Genomic DNA, 24,781 nt, shown 5'->3' on the forward strand with positions numbered 1-24,781 from the left:
TGTAGCAACGTTTTTCGAATTTACTGAAAGCTGCCAGATTTCAACCAGTTTGGCCAACGTTTTCAGCAGGTTGGTGTACAAATCTCGCACCCCTCAAGTAGCCGCGGGAGAAACAAATCCTTTAGCTCTCTTTTTGTCGCTCACCAAATCTACCACACCCAACCCAGCAGCAGGAGGAACTGCCGTCTCGTCGCGTGTTTTTTCTTCGGGTTTTGATGGCTAGGGCAAATTTGCCCAACTCGCCAGCCGCGTGGTTTGTTGATTGATTGTGCTCATGCTGATACCTCTTTGCGTAGTAAATGTTTTGATTTTAAAATAAAAAAAGATTATTTCTCCAAATTGAAATAAACCTCCTGAATCTTTTTAGATATTTTATCATTAGAATTTTTCAGTGATACCCACATTTGTTTTGAATGTTATCATGGTTCTTTTCTTTTATTTCAAGCAGTGTCTACTGCAAGAGAAACAAAATCTATGATTTAAGTAACAAATATTCTGAAATTTTATTCAGAAACTTTAATCAGAAATAAGAATCTGAATTCTGAAACTGCAATCTGAATCTGAAATCTGAATCTGAAATCTGAATCTGAAATCTGAATCTGAAATCTGAATCTGAAATCTGAATCTGAAATCTGAATCTGAAATCTGAATCTGAAATCTGAATCTGAAATCTGAATCTGAAATCTGAATCTGAAATCTGAATCTGAAATCTGAATCTGAAATCTGAATCTGAAATCTGAATCTGAAATCTGAATCTGAAATCTGAATCTGAAATCTGAATCTGAAATCTGAATCTGAAATCTGAATCTGAAATCTGAATCTGAAATCTGAATCTGAAATCTGAATCTGAAATCTGAATCTGAAATCTGAATCTGAAATCTTAATCTGAAATCTGAATCTGAAATCTGAATCTGAAATCTGAATCTGGAATCTGAATCTGAAATCTGAAATCTGAAATCTGAAATCTGAAATCTGAATCTGAAATCTGAATCTGAAATCTGAATCTTAAATCTGAATCTGAAATCTGAATCTGAAATCGTTATCTGAAATCTGAATATGAATTCTGAATTCTGAATCTGAAATCTGAATCTGAAATCTGAATCTGAAATCTGAAATCTGAATCTGAATCTGAATCTGAATCTGAAATCTGGATCTAAAATCAGAAATCTAAAATCTGAAATCTAAAATCTGAAATCTGAAATCTGGAATCTGAAATCTGAAATCTGAAATCTGAATCTGAATCTGGAATCATGGACGTGAACTTTACAAATGTTGCCCATCCATTAAAATATTTATAATATAAAATATTAAAAAAGATTCAAGCAATACCTACATAATAAAACATTCATTTCGTTATCACCATCAGTACAATCAATCAACAAACCACGCGACGAGACGGCAGTTCCTCCTGCTGCTGGGTTGGGTGGTAGATTTGGTGAGCGACAAAAAGAGAGCTAAAGGATTTGTTTCTCCCGCGGCTACGTGAGGGGTGCGAGATTTGTACACCAACCTGCTGAAAACGTTGGCCAAACTGGTTGAAATCTGGCAGCTTTCAGTAAATTCGAAAAACGTTGCTACAAATTTTCAAAACACCACACAAAAAGTATGTCTATCGAAAGAGGAGATTCTAATGAATCTTTAGGTATATAAAAAGTGACCAATTTGAGTTCAAATTTTAGAGAAATCACGCTAATAAAATCCCGTAAACCCACCGACATGAGGGGGAGTTTGAAAAATGACAAAAAAAATGTGATTTTCATTACAACATACTGAACAACGGAGATTTTTGAGGAACCAACTATGTTCTACAAAAATAATAACAAAGTTAACGAAAAAAAAACTAAAATTTGAATTCAGAGAATCGCTTCATTGGTAAACGAGATACAGCAATGCAAAGCCAAAATTGGGTGACTTTTTTGAAGTAAGAATTTTTTCTACCGGAAGTTCCGGGATAGCGGCCAAAACTTCCTTTGGACCACCAAAAACTTATACATCAATGGATAGATTTATTCTTGACAATTCCAAATATTATAAAATCAGCGCAAAATTTTCAATCTGTCACAAGTTATAAGCATTCTAAAAAGAGCTCTTTTTCGGGACTTTTTTCATTCGGAATCAGCTACTGGTGATCTCGTAAAATATTTCGACTTATTTTTTCGATATTGAGAAACTAGAATAAATTATCTATACAATGAATTAAAATACATCGAAATCGGTCAATATTTGCGGCCAGGGGAACTTACGCAAACTCTCGGGTCATATAGACCCGAACAGCCTAATTACGGATTTTTTTGAGGGAGCACTTCCGGTGGTCACAGGAAGTTGCCTGGTACTACAGATTGTGTATTTCGTGATTCCCCAGGGAGGTTTTTAAAATCAAATTTTTGCGATTTTTTCTCGAATAGTTATGACGATTTGAATGTGCGCTTCGGGTCATATTGACCCGAACGACTTTGGAAGGTTAAAAGAACTTTGAGTTAAGTCTTACAACAACATAAAGCCAAAACCTTATGATTTTTCAACGATCCATTTTATCCTTATTTTAGATTTTCTAAAAAATTTCCCAGGGGGCGTTGAGCTTGAAAATTTTGCAAAAGGGGGCGGTGAAAGAAAAAAGTTTGAAAACCACTGGCCTATATTGACCGTCCCCTGCTTGGAAATATTTTCATCTGAATAAAGTGAGAAAATGATACATATGTTTTATGCCAATGACACAATACAGTTTTTTGTGTATTATATAATAATATTCATATATTGTAAGGGAAGTTCGGGCCGACAAAGTCAAGGTGGCTTCGATAAATTATTGAAAAAACAACAAATTTCTAGAATACCCCCTCTCTTCTAGAAATTTGTTTGGGAAATTTGACAGGCATCTATTTACGTATTCATATCATATCCTACTGTAAAATTATACCAATAATATAAATTTATTGCTTACTAACATATCTGCTTTCCATATCGCCACAGGTACAAGACTCATCGTTGGGTGGCTCCTCGGACGATGAAGACTTACTCGGTGTGCTGCGAGGCCCCAGTTCATTCGCCAATGCCTTCCTTTACGTAGGTTTAGGTACGATAGCAATTGGATTAGTTATAGCGTTCGTCGGAACCGGCGAGAAAGGATTCAAAACGGTTGAACTAAGACTAATCGGACCATCGTTAATTGGTGAGTCTCGATAAAATTGGTGGAAAACAGAATTATAAGTAGTAATTAACCCTTAATTCTAATCTCTCCGAACAGGTCTCGGCTTTATTTGTTGTGTACTGCGTATTCTATTTTGTATTTGTCCATCGCACTGTTTATCATGTAGTCGTAGAGCGCGGAATAAGAAAAACGCCAAGATAGATGCCGATCATCGGACTTCCCTGCTGCGGGGGGACAGCAAGCGGGTATCGATAGCACGTGGTCCCCACTTACCGGTATGATTGACTGAATTTGCCTGCAAAACGAAGACCCTGATTTTTCTCATTTCAGACCAAACAGCCGCAGATCTACCCCAAGTCGATAGTGAAAACGAAAACGTACGAAGGTGTGGAAGCGCTGCGGCAGATCGCAACCACCTCGTTGTTCCTGCAGAACGAGCAGAAGGTATCATCCAACCGGATAGTTCCGATTATCAAGGAGCCAGAGAAAGGTAAGAGCTCGAGATTTGACTGACATTTCACGAAATTATTTCGATAAGATGCATTCAATCGAAGAAACAGAGCTATAGGACTCGTTTTAAAACATTTTTTATCTGACGGGTTTTCGCCGCAGATCTTCCCCAAAATTGAAAATTTGGTTCATTTTTACGACTTAAAAACACATGATTTTTTTAGATTTCTAATATTTTTATTTTTCGAGTTAGATTTGGTTAGATTTTTTTGAAAGTAAAATAAAACCACATTTCAAAGCTTCATAACTCTGTAGTTTTTCAACGGAAATCATAAAATATCACATCAAAACGCATTAAAATTTTATCAGCTGCGCATTTACAATTTTCCGTGTTTCAGGTCATTCTTAAAAATTTTGAAATATTTTGTTTGGAAAGTTGATAAAATTTAATGCGTTTTGATGTGCTTTTTTTAAATTTCCATTAAAAAATGACAGAGTTATGATGCTTTGGAATTGGTTTCATTTTATTTACAAAAAAAAATCTAACCGAATTTTACTCGTAAAATAAGAATGTTAGAAATTTGAAAGAATGTTTTGAGTCGTAAAAATGAACCAAATTTTCAATTTTGGAGAAGATCTGGAGACTCCCGGCGCAAATTGTAAGATCATAACAAAAATCTCTACATCTTATTATTTATGAATATAGTTTGAATTTTTATTGTTGCATAACAAAGTTTTAATATTCACATATCAAATATGTGCATTATTTGATTACTTACACGAATATAGAAAATTTAATAAGAACTTCGTTTTGGATAGGTGTGTGGATTGGGTCGTAGAGTCAATGAAGAGAAGAATTCAAACTCATAGTTGAAAAATGTAAATTATAATCAAAACTTTTGGGATTAATTTTTTTTAAACATCATAAAAACAATCATTAAATTAAAGCTTATACAAACTTAAGCATCGTTGAGGTATAATTGCGTCCGCACTAACTTCAATGCGGAGGAACAGACATCCGACTTCCGAATTTATCTGACGCACTAGAAAGTATGTGTGCTGCATTCAGTTTATACATGACGTTTATGAGAAAAAAATGAAGTTTCTCTCCATTCAAAATTCAATAAGCCTATAAAAACCCAACGAAATTAAAAGAAATTCTCTCATTTCTAACACTATTTAAAAAATAAAAACTATTGAAAACACAATTTTGGTTTTTGGCATAAATTGTTTGATTAGAAGATATTTCGATTGACATTTTTTTATCATTTGATTCACACTTAGTTCATGCAGAAGAGGGTTAAATATCCTTTTATTAATTTCTTTCTTCGAATCTTATTATTTTGAATCCTGCGTATTAAAATGATTAACTTTCTTTCTAAATTTCGACATTATGTTTTCCATTTCTGAACCTATATATGAATAAAAAGCAATTTCTGTGGGTTTGTTTGTTTGTTTGCTATTTTGTCCTCTATAGACTCAGCCGTCTTAAGAGCTAGAGAGCCGAAATTTGGCATGGACGTTCATTAGGACCAGGAATGATGAAAAATGTTTTCAGATTCTCGGATGACCCCTTCTGAAAAGGGTTGTCCATACAAGAAAAATATTGTATACGCGTTGTGGTTTTGATAAATGGGAAATTGATTTCAGGTACTGAATTTTGGGTCAAGGGTCGACAAAAGAGGTCATATATTTTTGTGATATTGACGTCAGTACCGTAGGAAGGGCTCATGGAAGGGAGGGGGGGTTTTGATGACATTTTTTTTCTATAACATTTTTGTTTGAACAATGCATTAACAAGTGAAAAATCTATATGTACAAATTATTCAGGTTAAAGTTATTTATTTTTGAAAATAAGTCCTGGAGTTCCAATTTTTGTTCATGACTGATATAGCTCAGTTGGTGAATTAGTTGTCTTCTGAGATGATGTCTGTGAGTTCGAGCCCAAGAGTAAACATCAAACACAGTTATTCCAGATAAGTTTTTCAATGACTGGTAAGCCAACTGTACCGTTGAGAAAATTCGCGTGTGGCAAATGATGTAGAAATGACTATAATTGATATTCTTTTGAACCAAAACCATAATTATTCTAAGCATGAGTGAAAATGTATCAAATATTCAGAAATAATAGTAAAAAAATAGGTTTACTATTCAATAAAAAGGTACTTTGTAGTCTTGTACATTCCATTAAAATTAAAGATTTTAATTAGAACCTTAGATGATTTTTTTTTTATAATTTTAATCCTGTGATTGATGTTTTCAAAATTAAAATCTAGAATCAAAGTTATGAAACCGCGATCTCCTTAATGAAATTTCAACAATGATATTTTAATATTGATTGTAAATTTAAATTTGAGCTTAAGTTTGAACACAAACCTTGGATTTTAGTTCCAAATGAGAATTTTGCACTTTGAACCCAAATTGAAAACATGAATCTAAATACCAGATGAGAAATTCTATGTATTTGAGACCAAAAAGCGAAATTTTTACCAGAACCCTTAACCAGAAATCTTTTATTTGATTCTGAACTCATGGTTGTCAATATATATTTTTGTTCTTATTTAATTTTTGGCATTTCGGCGAGTTGTGAAAATTCAAGGTAGAATATTTAGAAAGAACATGAAAGTATTACAGGTGGAAAGATCAAAGCTAGAGCGCTTTGGGTAGAAGAAATTGAATAGTTGGTGAAAATGTGAGCAGGGCTTTTGTTGTGTGAACAGCTTTTGAACTACTTGCGTGATTCTTTGCCGCGCGCCGTTTCAATGTTGATAGGAAGCGATGAAGAAACCCATCGCATTCCTACCCACATTGAAACACGGACGGGTCGAACACATGTGAGATTGTGTCCGACCGGGCAAAAAATCACCCAAGCAGCGCTCACATGTGCTGTTCTATTGCTAAGCCAATTCTATCGATGCGTGCTACTTTTTCAGGTACATCGGATGGTTGCTACTTTTTGTTTTCGCATATTATCCATCCGATGCCTTACTTTTTTGCCAAATGCAAAATCCATCGATAGAATTGGCTTAGCAATAGAACAGCACATGTGAGCGCTGCTTGGGTGATTTTTTGCCCGGTCGGACACAATCTCACATGTGTTCGACCCGTCCGTGTTTCAATGTGGGTAGGAATGCGATGGGTTTCTTCATCGCTTCCTATCAACATTGAAACGGCGCGCGGCAAAGAATCACGCAAGTAGTTCAAAAGCTGTTCACACAACAAAAGCCCTGCTCACATTTTCACCAACTATTCAATTTCTTCTACCCAAAGCGCTCTAGCTTTGATCTTTCCACCTATAATACTTTCATGTTCTTTCTAAATATTCTACCTTGAATTTTCACAACTCGCCGAAATGCCAAAAATTAAATAAGAATATATCCCGGCGGCGATTAAAATAAGATAACAGAATCACTTGGCTAAAGAAGGGGGGAAATGGGATAACGAAAAAAAAAGATATATATTTTTGTCAATTATTAATTCGTAATTGAACTTGTAAACTTAAATAAAATTGTGAATAATTAAATTGTTTCACATTTTTCAATTTTAGAGTCATGAAACTTTCTTATGTTTTAACTTTGCATATAAATTGAAGATATAAGTTAAGGATCCAAATCTTAAAAATGGTTTGAATTTTAAACGTTTTCTTTTCATATTCCGAAACTAGAAATTTTGGAAATGGAAAATTCATCAAATTTTAGATTGAAAATCAACGCCAGGATTCGAAACACGATTATTCTATACCAATGATAAACCAAACTGAAAATCAAAAACAATAAAATGGATACTTACTAGATATTTTTCAACAAGTATCCGGGCTGGGAAAATCCAGGCAATTGTATCCTAAAACCTTGCAAAATAAGGGCACATTGTTTTAAAATTTGGCAGGCAAATCTCGGAATTATTACATTAAAATAAAAAAAAAACACGTGAAGAACTGTTTTTATTTTAGCGAAATACATCAACCGATTCAGAATCATATTTAGGGCTTCCAAAAAATCGTTTATGTTTATTTTGCAAAAATTTGTTTAAAAAAAAACTATTTGGCCGCAAAATACAAAATTCTAAGGACTTTATTGAAATTTTCGTTTGATTTTTCAAATAGAGTGAGGAAATCTGGAAAAAATCCATACAATTTGGTAAGCTTAGCCTAACTTCTATTGGATTCAATATTTGGTACTCAATTACTACCAACATGTTAGAAATTTTTTTAAAAACTGTTGTAGAATTGTGGTTCTGAAATGAGATTTGATGGTTTTGAAGTCGAGATTTTTACACTATTATGACTCTTGAATTATCTTATTTGTTCGTCAAAATTTAATTAGAGCTTTTAAATTTTATGTTTTGCGTAAAATTATTTTCACTTGCCATTTTTGGACCTTCATGGGGGGGAGGGGGAGGGGGTTTCAATGCTTTTTCCGGTAAGATATTAATAAATTGTTCAAAGTGATGTTTCTTCTTCTAAATTACAAATTTACTTGAAATCTTATTTAAAGTATTCTAGTTCAGAAATTTGAAATCGAAATTTCCGAAATACAAATCAAAATGTCGAATAAAACTAGAAGCTTCGGATATAAGAATCAGTGCGCAGAAATTGAATACATTAAATAAAACAACAGGTTAAAAAAATAAATAAATCTGTAACCGTAATTTTATATTATACAGCAAAGTAATAATATTTGTAAATTATTAATCACCTTAATTTACATGTCTGTTCTTCAATTTCAACTGAAGTGTTGGTTGAAAGATTTCGCGGTAGTGTCTTGAATATTTAAAAATATTGAATGATGATTTGAAATGAGAATTCTTTTTCAGGAAAACGAATAATTTCCACTTTAAACTTAAAAGAAATTATTCAAAACACATAGTTGAAAATTAAATAAAGTTGAATTTAAAAGAAGTAAATATATATATTTTTTTTCATAGAGCTGGAGGTCAGTTTAGATAAAATACTGAATAAGTTAATTCATTATTTTCATAATTGAAGCAGATAATTAAAAATAATCAAAATAAATTAAACGTTTTCATATTTTTAAGGACAGGATTTATAGTTAAAAAATTTCAAGCTCTGAATATTTTGTCGCTGTCAATTGAAATATTGGGTCCTGGAAAAGAAATAAGATAGTGTTTTTTTTAATAAAAACCAATATTTATACACTTCTAAACAGTTTATCTTTACAGAACACATAAATTTCGAATTAAAAAACAAAGCCAAACTTTGTAAATAATGTTAAATATTCTGATAGAGAAGATGGGTTTTTGACATTTTATTTAAGGTACACCGGGGTAAGTGGGGACGCGGGGTAAGTGGGGACGGTGGCTATTGAAACAATACTGTGAACAATTTTTTTAAACTTTTAATGCAGAATGTTAAATTTACTTGTAATCCATCCAATAACTGTAAAAGAGACACGGTTCCGACAATTTCGGATGTTTACGGTGACTTTTTGTAAATTTTCTATTTTTAACTACGATGTGGAGTTGATGTGCATATTTTTCAATCGCAAATTTCTCGTAAACTAGCTGGCTCTTGACGAAAAACTCTACATTGAAACAATCCTTACATTCGAAACAACCAGTTAGGAAAAGAAACGATGGTTAAAAACTGAGAAAAAAGGGTTTATTTGCAAAAATCTAAAATTTTGTCTCCAAACCCTACCTGGGGTAAGTGGGGACGGCTTTATAAATACTTGATGTTTACACATTTTTTCAATTTTCTCTCCTCCATTCAATGCAATTAGCTTTATTTAGCATTCAGATCATGAAAAGTTGGGAAAAGTACTTGTTTTTTTCTAAAATAAGTATATATTTTCGATAATATCGGATTACACACAATAATCATTAAAAGATGCCTTATTAATAGTACCATGACGTTTTTCCAAAATTTTGGACGGTTCGAGTAATAAAGTAACGTATTCAACCAAAAAAACACAAATTTGTTGAAAATTTCCTGAGAAATCAAAGGGAAAATCTACCGTCCCCACTTACCCCATAAAGCGGGGTAAGTGAAGACACCAGCAGTCTATAACAATTTACGTGATAACTTTTTTCGCTTTGCGTCTATCAAGCTCATCTCTTCAGCATTTGTGAACAACATGTTCTGCATCACATTGAACGCGATTTTATCAAAATTGGCCCACTGCTGATTTTTTAATGATTTTTTAAAGTTGAACTATACGAAAACCCGTCCCCACTTACCCCGGTGTACCTTATAAGGATTTTAATTGAATAAGGGGTTTTACTTATTTATAAACATTTTGGTGCCTATGTTTTGAATCACCTCTAGTTTTGGTGATATATGGATTATAAGTTCAAAAATGAAAAAGATTTAAGTGCAATCAATCATTAATGATTAATGCATCAACAAACCTACGTGTAACATTGAAGACTAAAACTAATTCTAAATTTAAAATAGAACTATTTTTTTTTTAATTATGACACTTTACCACCTGGTGGCATTCGTGTCTATTAAAATAGAACTAAATGAAAGTCAAATTTGACACAGTGTTAAAATTGTATCTACACGGAAAAAAATTGAGTGGTCATCCCAAAGACGCTGTCATGATAATTTTACCATTTCAGCGTTATAGTATTTTCAACCACGAAAAGTTTAACATCGATTTTGTGAAAGTGCGCATGAAACAATATTGAAATTACTATGTACCTGGTAATTTTCGATAACTCTCAATGTTTGTTGTCGAAAATACTATGTCATGTTAATTTTATCGTAATTTCTATGACAACTACCGTCCGCATAGTAATTTTGACATTGTGGCACCAATTCATATCAACAAAATACTACGCACATCGTACTTTTGAGAACAAAACATATTTGACTCAAAAACATAAGTGCGTATGATAATTTTACTATGGTAAACATTCTTGTTGTTTACACTAATTCAGGATCATTTATCATCAAACCCGTTTGTAAAAAAAACTAATTTTGAGCTGCTTTATAGTTACATAACTTTGAAAATCATTCCACAGCATCGGGAGAACACAGTAACATTGACCGACGTGTGTCGGAAGTGTGAATTTTCATGTTTCAAATAATGTCATAATGCATGCATGCAAATAAACAAACAAAAATACATAGTAATTTTATTATTTAAATCAAGCTCCTCGCTCCTCCTAATCTTTATCATAACACATACTAGTTTCATCATGAAACATATTAATTTTACTAGGGACGAAGTAAAACAATGCATCATTTCATTGACAGTTTTACTAAAACGAAGTCGCATTTACTATGCGCAGCCAAATTGAGCACATGGTAAAATAGCTATGCGTAATGTATTATAAACAACAAAACATATTTGACTCAAAAATATGGTCGCCTGTTGTTCGTTTAAACCACGGATTTAGTAATTTTACTATGCTTTTTTTTGTGTGTAAGGTTTAGACACAAATTTATGCTCATTCAATTTTTTTTAAATCGTTCTTGAACAGAAAATCTAAAAATTTTGAATAATAAATTTGAGTTTTTCAAACGTTTTAGTAAATAACTTGAATAAACCCCAAATTCATTCTCAATGCACAAAACTCATGGTCATGGTCAATAACGGCGCCGGCCACGTTCTAGTAGTCAATGAGGGATGAAGGAAGGATTGTTGTACCATCCGTGTACAATAGACTGCCCCAAATTTGTATGGGAAATTCAAAACCTGTGAAATGTTATGCGCTGCAGGCTAAAATTGATCCTAGGCCTAGTTCAAGATCTCATGCCAAATTTGGGCCAGATCGGATCACGGGAAGGGGTCGCTCAACGAGCCTGAAGTTTGTATGGGATTTTGAAACATATTGTTCGGGAGAAACATGAAAAACCAGTTTTTCATCAATAACTTTGGTTCCCGTCGGTCGATTTCTTTCAAAAACGGGTTTTCTTAAAGCCTAAATTATGAAAAACATTTCATCCGAAGACTGCATTTCGATAAAAGTTAAGACAAAAAAGTTATTAGGCTTCCAAAATGGGCTAACTTTTTAAAGGATGGTATTCATCACTGTTTATGAGTCGAGGCGGTCGAACTTATTGACGCCTCATTAACAGTGATGAATACCACCGTAAAAAAAGTTAGCTCATTTTGGAAGTCTAATAACTTTTTTGTCCTAACTCTTATCGAAATGCAGTCTTCGGATAAAATGTTTTTCATAATTTAGGCCTTAAGAAAACCCGTTTTTGAAAGAAATCGACCGACGGGAACCAAAGTTATTGATGAAAAACTGGTTTTTCATGTTTCTCCCGAACAAAATGTCTCAAAATCCCATACAAACGTCAGGCTCGTTGAGCGACCCCTTCCTGTGATCCGATCTGGCCCAAATTTGGCATGAGATCTTGAACTAGGCCTAGGATCAATTTTAGCCTGCAGCGCATAACTTTTTCAAAAGTCGGGTCATTTGGGGCACTCTAGTGTACAATATATTTCACCGGAGAAGCTATGACCCCTGAATTTGATGAGGCCTATTTTTGAGAAGAGAAAAAAAGCATCGCTGTGAACAGCTGTATTCGGTCTGCGAAACCTGCATTTGAAATCTTCAACTGTGTCTAAACTTAACTTGTAGTTACAGTTATAATTTTTTCATAAATTTAAACTGAATAATGTTTGCTGTCAGAAAAAAACATCGTCTAACTTCTGTCTTAATCAAACAACATTATCAGATATTAGGGATATGAAAGGGTTAGTTACCCATAATCGATCAGTTCCTCCAAAGTGCTCATTACTATTACCGCTTTACAGTCTTCGGCAAAGTTATGGCCAGAAAATTTTCCAGTAAGCTACATACATTGGAATTCCATTTGCATCGCGTGAGAACAAAATATGTATTAAAGAAAAAAAAAAAGTGACACTATGTGAACAAATTTTCTTCGGAAACTGGAACTGAAACAATGTTTAGCTAAAAAGTCTGCAAACAACGGCGGAGGCATTCAAACCTTCTGAAGGGATGTATATAGGTCGTAGGATGCAATTTGTGTTTATGCTCAAAATGAGACTAACCTTATCACTTACAAACCTTCTAAAACCATACTTATTTCCCAAAATGCAATGACCAATTTTCTTCAAATTCCAGAACCACCTTTAGAGCTTAGGAAAATCGATCCCCTCAAGGCTGACACGTTAAGTGTGATGGATATCGTTAGTATATCGGACGGCGAGGATGACGACGGAGACGATGGAGATATGCGAAGTCACAAGCACGCACCGGCAACGGCTGCCATTGCACTATCCTCGGACACTCAGGTCATAGAACTAACTGGCGAAGACGATCAATCACATGCGATGGTTGGCGGTGATGGGCACCATCAGAGGAAGGATAGCAAGTTGAGAAGGCAGCGAACCTCGGTTAACCAGAACAAACCCACCAAAGACGAGAGCTCATCTTCTTCGCTGTCGCCTGGAGCAGGTGGAGGTGGAAATTTGCTGATGGAAACGTCACTGATGATCATCGGGCCCACCCCGGTTAGCTCGCCGACCAAACCACAACAATCAACCCTAACGATACCGAAGAGTGTGCCTGGGGGAGGAGGAGTCATCATGAACACGCTTCCACCAGGTGTGATTTCCGGTCCATCAAATGGCATCATCACAACACAACCCATACAACAATCAACGTCCGCCTTTGGAGCTTTAGGTGCTCCGAGTATAAGCAACACCAACACATCCGTGCCCGGATCATTGTCACCGTTGCCCTCGACCTCTTACCTACCTAGTGCAGCGACGATCATGTCCCAGATGTCCCCGCTAACCCCACCACACCTTCATCAACATCACAGTAGCAGTAGCAGCAGTAGTAACTATCTTCTATCGCCACCGTCGACTTCCGCATTCCCCGCATCTTCACCGATTCTTTCGTCTAGTCTGGGACTCAGCCACTACACGGCTGAACCACTGATAGCAGTGACAACTTCCTCGTCTATGATGTCACATTCGACGACACAACCACCTCCGCCACCGCCATCGTCATCGATCACATCTTCGTCAGCAGTAGCAACAACAACAGCCGCGACCACTACCAAATCCGAACCGGAACTAGTGTTAAGTCCAGCGAAATTAGGACAGTAGGTAATCTCTTTACAACAAAACAAACAAAAAATTAACATATTTAGACCTTTTTCCAAATGAACGAAAGCTGTGGGAGAGAGTAGCTACTTATATAGCAAGTAAAAGAACTAACTAACAAAACAACAAACTATGCACGAACATTACTGAGAGATGTGTCTACAGACCAAGAGTTAAAATCAAGCGAAGGGTCTAGTTGTACGGCAGCCAGCAGCAACCAGAGCGAGAATCGAAACCCGAACAGACGAGAATAAAAAACGAGAAACTATCCAACGATGAGAGCATGCTGAAGAAAACTATTGTTTCAATTGCGATGAATGTACTGTACACACACTGTTCAGATCCGATGAAATACTGACACAAACAGGCGGAAGATTTTTTTCTGGATGAATCGATTTGGAATTGTAAAATTTGCTTAATTTTGAACAAGCTTATAATTTAGTTTAATAACTGATCGTCCAAAGCAGCTACTCAAGATATGTTACTATCTTGTAAATGAGCTTACAAATAAAAAAATAAAATTTAGTAAGTTAGGTTCCAAATTACAAATTTGAAATATTCTAACGATACTTATACGCTAATTGTAAAAGAACTTTTCACTTTTAATCCAATACATCTTTTCAGTAATCTTATCTGTTGACCTTTCTAATATATTAAATTCGAAATGATAAGATCAATGTGAACTGTCGCTTTACAGAAATATACTCCGATTTGAATGGAATTGAATCTCGAAATCATCCAGAAAAAATCATTCCTCAGAAACCCGAAATGTGACCCAACATCAACTTCCAAAAACAGTCAAGCAATGAGTAAGAAATAACTTCACAGTTTGCCATAAATTAGTTGTATGATTAACAGTTTCTCTAAAGAGCGAAAAAAATTGTTTGGCCCACATGCCGCAGCGTTTCCTTAAAATATAAACAGATAAACCAAAAGAAACATGTTTCAGCAGAGCCGCCATTTCTTACCGTTTACCGTTGGTTTACAAAATTATTCACCTTCAGAGTTTAAAATACACAACCAGAGAAGTATAATTTAATATAAGAAATAACTAAAGAAAATTGTTATATAAGTTGTAAGCTACAAAGATGCAAAGCATATAAAACCTTAAACCAAAATCCAAACCGAAAAATGCAGCATTGTCAACTTGTTACCAAGGCAACGTGTTACACAGCAAAGCTAAACAGTATAATATAATTTATTAATCAAAAACAGTTAAATAGTAAAGCGAGTCCACGCAACGTTACAATTTCTAGTTGAGTTTTCTATTTTGATGGAAAAATACACACACACGTAAGAGTACCATTTAAAAAGTAAGAAGTCAAATATACATTCAAGCACTGCGGAATGAGATAATAATCACTTGATGTGAAAAAAGAAGCGCTAGACACTATATTTATTAAGAAGAGAAGAATGAATATAACAGACGAAACACATCATATATCATTTAACAATATTTATGCATATTAAAAATCAGTGATAAAACGAATAAGAACAACATTATGTACATAGCATTGCTTCCAGAGAAAAGAGTAAAGATTATTTTTGAAAGTATATGCAAAAGAAAGTATATCGTTTGATTTCAATAAAAACAAGTTGAATTGATTTCTATATCTATTGTTGCACGGAAGATGAGCTGGAACAAATATATCAAAAGAACCCGCATAACGAGAACGTCGAACAACTTGAAACACACAAAACGAACTAAATACAAAAAAGAAAACTCACATCCAATCACTCGATCGACGAAGAAGCGAACAAACTAATCAAACAAACAATGGAAGAAAGAGAGAAACATCACGATAAACTCAAACACGGAACGAGAGTCAAATTTATATAAAGCGAGAAAAAGAGAGAGAGAGAAACATAAATGTACCGCGTGAGCGTGCGAACCAAAAAAACCAAAATGCCAGGAGAGCTTTTTCATACAAAAACCATTATGTGTGTGCGTGTGTTTAAATTTTAGGAACAACAACACGGCGGAAAACCAAAAAAATGCGATGTTAAACGTAACAAGTAACAACAACCAACAACTGTGCAATGGGTAGGGCAAAACTAACAAAAAAGCAGCTGTGTAAACCAAAAACCAAAAAAAAATATCGATGGAAACACTTAGTAGCTTACCGTAACCGTTTTATGTGAAACTAAAAAAAACAAACAGGAAACTGCAACGTGTTAAGTGTGAAATAAAACTTAACCATCAACAATATAGATGCAAAACATTAAAAAGCAACCAAAAATAACAAACAAAGGAATCAAGAGGTGCATAAGGAAGGACAAGCAAACGTAAGCAAACCGAAAACAAAAAGCCGAAACAAAGCATTAATCAATCCACATGATACATGAGCTCGCTGAAAGCGCCGCTGAAAACGTATTGGTTGGGTGCACTACAGAAATGCTAAACTGGCAAGTGATCTATCATACGCATATATGGAAGTGAATTGAATAGAATCTACTAGAACCCAACAATAAACAACTAACACACAGCAAAACTGTACTGAATGCGAGAAGAAAAAAAAGCAACAAAAAAAAACAACAAAAATGGAAATAAACTGAAAAATATAAAAAAAGATAACCGTAATTGATTTTGAGAAAAGGCTGTCCTGTTTTGGATGAAAACTTTAACTGATACCTACGGTACCAAACCCTCGTTTTTTTTTAAATATGTCTTTATTAGTTTTTTAATCATTACATTCAAGTATATTATTTCAGTGAATTAAGTGTTCAGAACAATTATGATCAGTTCAACTCTTTGATTAAGTAAATTCTAAACATTGTTTATTTGATTTAAATTTACAATAGCAATAAATTATTCGTTTTATAGGAAATTATAATGTACGGAACATGCCTAAACTATATCCTAAAAACTAACTTAATTGTAAAGAAAACGAATCTCTGCAATGAAAGACTGCATCGATTTGCCTGTTAAGTTAGAGATGATTTTGTTGGTCATCTCTTCGATCGATTCGATGCCCGCAATCCGATGAAGATCTTCGGTGCTGTACCAAGGTTGAAGCCGCAAAATCATTTACAGAACCTTGTTCTGAATCCTCTGACCAAATCGGATATGCATACATTATAGCTGGTAGGAACACCTGTTTGTAGATGAACATCTTAATATTTCTCAGACACAGTATGGATTTCCTGCTGATGAGATTTAGTGTCAATACTGATGTTATGAAATCGATTTGGTACATCTTTGTACCTGAAAATAATCACATTTTCGTAGGTGATGGAAAGAATTAAAGAGCATAAGCTATCAAAGAACGAAAGAACATAAGCCGTAAATATCATGAATTTTTCGAAAAAGATACAACGGCTCACCGGCATAATACTGAACCACGAAAATATCTGGGCTGCTCTTAGACGACGAGGGGTCCCAGAGAAACTAGTCCATCTCATCGAAGCACAGTACGAGGCATTTTCGTGCAAGGTCTTGCACGACGGTGTCTTGTCCGAACCAATCCCGGTAACTGTTGGAGTGAGACAGGGATGTATTTTGTCACAACTGCTTTTTCTCATCGTAATGGATGTGATCTTGACTGGATCGATTGACTGTGAACCAAACCGAGGATTGCCGTGGAATCCTTCAGCAATTGAGCAACTGAAGCAGCAGGTCTCAAAATCAATGCCGGAAAGACCAAGTCGATGGAAATCAACACAGAAAATAGTTCCAATTTCGTGGTAGCTGGACAACAGGTTGAGACAGTGGAGTGCTTCCAGTATCTTGGTAGCCAGATTACGCCTGATGGTGGTACCAAGAAGGACATCGAAACCCGGATCAGAAAAGCCCGATTTGCGTTTGCGAGTCTCCGAAACATCTGGCAGTCACGCCAGATCTCTCTACGAACTAAGATCCGAATCTTCAACTCAAACGTCAAATCCGTATTGCTGTACGGGTGTGAAACTTGGTGCACATATGCGGTGACGACGCACAGTGGGCCAGGAACCACACTTTTGCGGTCAAAATTAACTGCAGGCCAGAGGCTTCGTTGTAGCTCATCGGTATCTTCGACAAAGTTACGCGACTATGTTTGCGCTATCTATTGATGGATTTGAACTAGTTCTGTTTTTCTCCGCAAGGTGGCGCCAAAATCTAACTTTTTACAGAAGCAAGATACAGGCATGGTTTTTTCTACAAAGTTGTTTATTATACCTTCAACATCAACTTTGTAGAACATTGTTAAGCTCTATGTTGTGAACTCACCTTGCAAAAATAATAATTTAAGAAAACCTTGCAAAAAAATGTTTTTTTTCACCTATTTTTGTTTTTAGCTATACAATACCTCAAATTTCCACAGAATTCGATTGGAATAGACTCAAATGAGATATTCTAGTGGAAAACTTTTTCCTTTCGCAGATTAGTTCTGTCAAAATCGCAAAAAATAGGTTAAAATTATACATTTTTCAAATTGCAATAACTTGCTAGCGAGCAGTTTGACGCACCTCATTTTTTGAGAAGTGACAGTTGTAGTTATGATCTAAATGCATGTAAAAAATGTCGGTGGGTTCTCGTGGGTTCCTTGCCAAATGATTTAATAAATTTGGTTAATTTTCTATACAAATTCTCATATTTAAAGACCTTTTTCAAAGAAAACTTCCGCATTTCTCGTAGAAAAGTCGAATTTTCATCGTGCAGTTATTGGATGAATCTATTGCTTGTTGAGTCGATGCTTGAATAAATAATTCAGCACATTTATCACACTTTTAATCAAATTTGTAAAAATAAAATTTTTTAAACTGATTTAAAAAAAAAAACAGTTTAAATTTCTTTACTTTTTCGATAAATTTGACCAAATGTGCTCAATCGCTTAATTAAGCATCACGATGGACTAAAGCAATAATGAAATGACAAAATTCGACTTTTCTACGAGAAATGCGGAAGTTTTTCTTTGAAAAAGGTCTTAAAATGTGTGAATTTGTATTGAAGATTATCCAACTATATTGAATCATTTGGCAAGGAACCTACGAGAACCCACCGACATTTTTTACATGCATTTAGATCATAATTACAACTGTCACTTCTCAAAAAATGAGGTGCGTCAAACTGCTCGCAAGCAAGTTATTGCAATTTGAAAAATGTATAATTTTAACCTATTTTTTGCGATTTTGACAGAAAAAATCTGCGAAAGGAAAAAGTTTTCCACTAGAATATCTCCAGTGATGGTAAATTTCGCCCGTCACGCTTGACCCGACTAGTTTTGTTTCATCAAACGACTGGCACTGTTCTCAATTGACGGAGCCTCACTACTCGCATGACGGATAAAGCACGACAACAATCAACATTTCTCCATCATCGACTGGCGAAGCTCCTACACATGGTCAAAATTTCTCCTGACGGTGACTGGCAAATCTCTTCACACTTCGATCGGCTGATGACGGCAGGTACAACTAATTGAACGACTTGCTGGCAGAGAGCAACAATAGCAATAAAAAACTGGAAACGAGCTTGCTGGCAGGAGCAACAATAATAATAAATGCATTTCTTGTTCGTCTTCGGTCGTCTTCGGCTTGCTGGCAGGAGCAACAATAATAATAAATGAGTTTCTTTTTCGACATCGGTCGTTTGAATGCGATTGCTTGACTATGTTATTATTTTAGCTTCAAATGACTGGGGAATGAATGACTGGCAAACGAAGTGACTGGTCGTTAAGGAACAGTCAATTGAGTTTGACGGACCAAGAGGCTTCACAGTCACAGCTTCACGCCTCATGACGATGACTTTTGCCAAGCCTGAATATCTCATTTGAGTCTATTCCAATCGAATTCTGTGGAAATTTGAGGTATTGTATAGCTAAAAACAAAAATAGGTGAAAAAACCATTTTTTTGCAAGGTTTTCTTAAATTATTATTTTTGCAAGGTGAGTTCACAACATAGAGCTTAATAATGTTCTACAAAGTTAATGTTGAAGGTATAATAAACAACTTTGTAGAAGAAACCATGCCTGTATCTTGCTTCTGTAAAAAGTTAGATTTTGGCGCCACCTTTCGGAGAAAAACAGAACTAGTTCAAATCCATCAATAGATAGCGAAAATATAGTCGAGTAACTTTGTCGAAGATACCGATGAGCTACAACGAAGCCTCTGGCCTGCAGTCAATTTTGACCGCAAAAGTGTGGTTCCTGGCCCACTGTGCGACGCGAAAACTGCAAGTTTTTGTGAATCGCTGCCTGCGGAACATTATCCGCGCTTCGTGGCCTGGCAACTGGATCTCAAACGTTGAACTTCATCGCCGGTGTCATCAAAAGGCGCTAGAAATCGAGATTCGAGAACGTAAGTGGAGATGGATTGGGCACACGCTGCGAAGAGATGAAAACGAGATTTGCAGAGAGGCGCTTGACTGGAATCCAGATGGGCATCGAAGAAGAGGCAGGCCCAAAAGCTCGTGGCGGCGAAGTCTAGCCTATTCGGAACCTATTTTGGACCACCTTGTCCAGCTTTCTTATAAAGCAACTAATAATGAACAAAATTAGTGCATTACCATAAGTGCTCGGGCCTCAACAATATTTGCTAAAAAATGTTATGATTATTTGTTTTATAAGAGAGCTAGACAAGGTGGTCCAAAATTGGTCCTCTGGTCCAAAATAAGTCCGTTACCCTATATCCCGCATGTGATCTTTCCCGCTATTGATCTCTCTTGTTTCTCTAACCCCTTACCCCACCCATCGACTCGGGATTTAGCCGAGCGAGCACATGGTCGATTGCTTCGGGTTTGCCGCAACTCACGGTCAGATAAAGAAACAATTAGTGCTGCTCAAGGTTCCGAGCAGACCAGTTACACAGGGAGGTGTTGCTCTGTTGAAATCAATACTGATGTTATGAAATCGCTTTGGTACATCTTTGTACCTGAAAATAATCACATTTTCGTAGGTGATGGAAAGAATTAAAGAAACATAAGCTATCAAAGAACGAAAGAACATAAGCCGTAAATATCATGAATTTTTCGAAAAAGATACAACGGCTCACCGGAAGGGCTTGAACCTGCGATCTACGCTTCAGTACAGCGGCGCATTAGCCAATTTCACCACGATAGAAGGTCCAGCAGTTGATCGGCAGAGCTCGATTGCTCGTGTTCGCCAGTTTCATCACGTTCACCGTGGTGAAATTGGCTAACGCGCCGCTGTACTGAAGCGGAGATTACAGGTTCAAGTCCTGCCGGTGAGCCGTTGTATCTTTTTCGAAAAATTCATGATATTTACGGCTTATGTTCTTTCGTTCTTTGATAGCTTATGTTTTTTTTAATTCTTTCCATCACCTACGAAAATGAGATTTAGTGTATTTATTACATTTAGATTGAATATCTTCAATGTGATTTTTAAAAATAAGATTCCGATCAAATGTGAGTCCCAAGTATTTCACATGATCATACCATTCTAATGAAACCCCATTGAAATTTAGGTAATGATTTTCATTAGGTTTTAAAAAATCAGCTCTTGGCTTGTTGGAAAATAAAATAAGTTGAGATTTAGAAGCGTTAGGAGAAACTTTCCACATTTTAAAGTACCATAAACTGAGGGAACATTGATCACTTTTTCAATTCATTTTCGAATATTTAAAGAAAGCATGTAACACAGAATTTTGAAAATATTCACATATTTCACAATTTTTTTAAATTTTGTACGTATTTCCAAAATTTTATGTTAACATGAATTTTGGATTTCTTACTTTGTTTTCTGAAAAACATAAAAAGATTGGTAATGTTAATTGATTTTTTTTTTTAACAATTCTTTATTTGAAACGGCTCATACCTTCAGGCTTTAAGGAGCCAAAATCGATTTTGGTTGTTTACAATTGTTTGCTTAACTTAACACTTTGTGAGAGGAGAAAGGAAGATAGAAAGGGAAATATGAAAATAAAAAAGAAATTATAGACGAAGATCGATAGCTTTTAGAAAAAGGAAGATTTCGAACATATAGTCCAAATCTAGCACAGCTAGTACATCTCTCACTGGAACATTAGGTGGTTTTCCTCGGGCCCTAAGGGAGTCTATTAAATTCGTTCTGGCGACAAGATGGACCTCACACGACCAAACAATATGCTCGATGTCATGGTAACCTTGGCCGCAACTACACAAATTGCTGCCAGCAATGTCAAAACGATAGAGTACCGCGTCTAAGGAATAATGATTGGACATGAGACGGGAAAATATACGAATAAAATCCCGACTCAGGTCCAAGCTATTAAACCAGGGTTTAAGGCTTACCTTTGGGATAATCGAGTGGAGCCACCGACCATCCTCATCCTCGTCCCATTTGCGCTGCCAGTTGACAAGAGAGTTCCCTCGTACCAAGAAGTAGAATTCGTTGAAGACGATTTCACGTGGATACGTGTCGCCTTCCGTCGCCCCCACCTTTGCCAGAGAGTCTGCCTTCTCATTGCCCACTATCGAGCAATGAGAGGGAACCCAAACAAAGGTGATGGAAAAGCGACGTCTTGTTAAAGCACTCAAAATATCCCGTATCTTCTCTAGGAAGAACGGCGAGTGCTTTCCCGGTCGTATTGAGTGTATTGCGTCAACTGAGCTTAGACTATCCGTTACAATGTAGTAGTGCCCAACAGGCCGTGAGGCGATGCTGTCCAAGGCCCAGTGAATAGCAGCTAACTCTGCTATGTTTTTTTTTTATTAGTTGATCACCCAGGTGGTAAATCCTTTTTACGGATTGCATTCCAAGGCACGGCGAGCGACCGCGTCCCCCCAGTTTGCTACTCTGGGTCCATGGGTGCAATTGGACGACTCATGATACTATGTACCCCTACGCCATAAAATCCACCTGGGGCCTCTGGCCATAACTCCCATCCGGACCTAGCAACGAAGGCTTTACCCATGATGGGAGACCATACTCGCGCAATGCGCTCCACGGCAAATACTCGTTTTATTCGTACTACACCAGCAATTTACGTCCACTCTTTGTCACGATTCACGACTTACGGGTTGGCAGTCCGTTCGCCGCTACTCGTGACTCGAGTCCCACACATTCGGTCTCTTGTCACAATTTGAGCCGTCTTGACCCGTCTCTCCTCGTGACTCAAGACCTCCTCACATTCCTCCTCTTGACACGAATTGAGGCGTCTATACCCACCTCTCCTCGTGTCTCGAGAGCCCTCGATCGTTCCGTCTCTTGACCCAATTCGAGACGAGAACAACTCGCCTCTCCTCGGGTCTGGAGATAACCACACATATCCTTTTTCTCCATCTCGACTCTTCGAGACCCAACCTGAGGCCCATCCACTGGGCACCACATGTCACGGCCAGGGATGGAAAAAAATCTCTTCTAACGACTTTTGAGCAGGGAGCGACCAACCGTAGGACACATTCAAATCGCCCTAGCAAGCGATACTCTCTGCTCTGTTACTGTTGTGTGGGGAGATCTCCGAGAGTGACGAGTTACCACAATCTTTAAAAAGCAAGATAAAAAGAAAGTCCTTGATGAGCGCACTCGCTATGCCTTCCAATATCGTACATACGGATTGTTGTGAGTGGTTGCAACAAAATGCGAATCTCTAAACGTACAGATCCTGACTTAGCACAGATCGCGATATGTACAACATGCGATCGGATCCCATCATAGCGTTAAGATTGTGATTTTTCGCAAGATTCAAAGAGTAGCTCTTGCTCGCAACAACATTTGTGTGTTGCTTGGTCGTTTGTTTGGAATAGTACGCAACGGCAATTAATTAGATAAGCCTTGGAATGTAATATAGTAAAAGATGAAAAACAATTCAAACGATGAGGGGGGGGGGGGGGGGGGTTGGCGGAAGGTTGTGGGTGGAAAACTGGGGGAAAATTGTTGCAAGAAGTAAAAAAAATCCACAAAAATGAAAGAAATTTCGAAAAAAAAATTGAAATAGTTTTAAAAAAAATTACATTCAGAATCTATTGACTTTATTGACTTTTTTGATATTATGTGTTGAAACGGTGTTCTAAATTTCAGCACTGTTTTTAGACTTCCTTTCTGTTTGATGCCCGATGGTTACCGACGAAATTTCAAGAATAAAATTGCATACAACTCGTTGCAAAAATCGAATTTTTCACCACACGGTAACCCTCGTTAGATAAATCCTCGACTCGTGCTGGAAAATCTACTTTTCGCAACTTGTAGCATAAATAAAAAAAGATATATCTATTTGAAAAAATCATTGAGATTTCAATTTCTGAACTACATATTTACGTTGGCTTAGGTGCAGAATGTTATTTCCATCATTCTGTTAAAAGATTTCAGAGGCATTTTTTTAATTAGTAAAATTTAGCTAAAAACAATGTTGAAAAGTGCTTCTTTTCAACACTGCTTTTTCCATATCTAATCATTAGTATTGACTGGTTATATGTTATACGCTCCAGGTTATTTTTAGTAATTGTAAAAAACTGTTGTTTGTAAACCTTTAAAACTGCAGTTTTTAATTTAACACTTCGATGCTTGATTTTTTTGTAAATGTATTAAATTCTGTTCCATTTAAATAATACATGGGAACTACATTATCAGTGTCTATGTGAAAAACCTGATAACCTGATTATATTTAGATAGAATTTTGCATCCTGAATCCAAATCATGTGTGGGATATTGATGAAATCAATCAATCATAACTTATGAAACAACAATCTTTAAAAAAAAAACATGAAGTAAATTCAAACTAAGTAGTTGTACTTAATTTAAAATAGAATTTAAATTCTGCATAACTTTTTAATTTTCAGAACAAGTACAGAACCACGAATATTTTGATTTATGCCTTAAAATAAGCGTGGTTGAACATTCTTTCAACATTAACATATAAACCAAACTAAGAAAAATCATGCAAGAGTGACCCTTTCCAACTTTTTCTAAGAAGTCAAAACTACCCGCGTTCTTAGAGAAATTTTATAATTCAATTAAAACCTTTTATTTGAGCTTCTTCGAATTATTCTATAGTTTTACCAAAAAGTCCAAATGAAATTTAAATAATTTTACTTGTTTTTTTTTTTCAAGTGTTGAACTTTGAATTCCAGTTTCCAGATCTACACAGTAAACTGAAATCACCGAGTTCGGTAATTAATTTTACAGAACGTGTTCTGTAATTCGAAAATTTTCGGTGATTGATGAATCTGACGTCTTGTTTTCACCGAGTTCTGTAAATCGTACCGAGGTTCGTTTATTTTTAC

General features: G+C 35.9%; 2 protein-coding genes across 5 annotated transcripts in view; one reads left to right on the plus strand and one right to left on the minus strand.

Moving 5' to 3' along the window:
• LOC129743649 (uncharacterized) overlaps positions 1 to 14,017 on the plus strand; it is a 1,005,706-nt gene extending 991,689 nt beyond the window's left edge. For 3 of the 4 annotated variants that reach the window (XM_055735730.1, XM_055735734.1, XM_055735732.1), the window contains 4 exons: positions 2,968 to 3,166; positions 3,242 to 3,420; positions 3,476 to 3,635; positions 12,659 to 14,017. In XM_055735730.1, the coding sequence (XP_055591705.1) occupies positions 2,968 to 3,166; positions 3,242 to 3,420; positions 3,476 to 3,635; positions 12,659 to 13,650 (1,530 nt within the window). In that variant the 3' untranslated portion in view covers positions 13,651 to 14,017. The remainder of the gene's footprint in view (positions 1 to 2,967; positions 3,167 to 3,241; positions 3,421 to 3,475; positions 3,636 to 12,658) is intronic. The other variant, XM_055735733.1, reaches the window with a different exon arrangement.
• A 7,565-nt stretch (positions 14,018 to 21,582) lies between these two features.
• LOC129742155 (uncharacterized) lies at positions 21,583 to 22,473 on the minus strand. The gene is made up of 3 exons (XM_055733997.1): positions 22,470 to 22,473; positions 21,851 to 22,251; positions 21,583 to 21,759 (listed from the first exon to the last, which is right to left on the minus strand). The coding sequence occupies exons 1-3, from the start codon at positions 22,471 to 22,473 to the stop codon at positions 21,637 to 21,639; spliced, it is 528 nt and encodes a 175-aa protein (XP_055589972.1). The 3' UTR covers positions 21,583 to 21,636.
• Between the last annotated feature and the right edge of the window lie 2,308 nt (positions 22,474 to 24,781).

Source organism: Uranotaenia lowii, chromosome 2 (genome assembly GCF_029784155.1).
Source record: "Uranotaenia lowii strain MFRU-FL chromosome 2, ASM2978415v1, whole genome shotgun sequence".
Taxonomy (NCBI): domain Eukaryota; kingdom Metazoa; phylum Arthropoda; class Insecta; order Diptera; family Culicidae; genus Uranotaenia; species Uranotaenia lowii.

Coding starts and splice junctions, on each gene's coding strand:
- LOC129742155 (XM_055733997.1), bottom strand. Junction 21,760..21,850: donor TCCACTCGATTATCCCAAAG/GTAAGCCTTAAA, acceptor ATTATTCCTTAG/ACGCGGTACTCTATCGTTTT.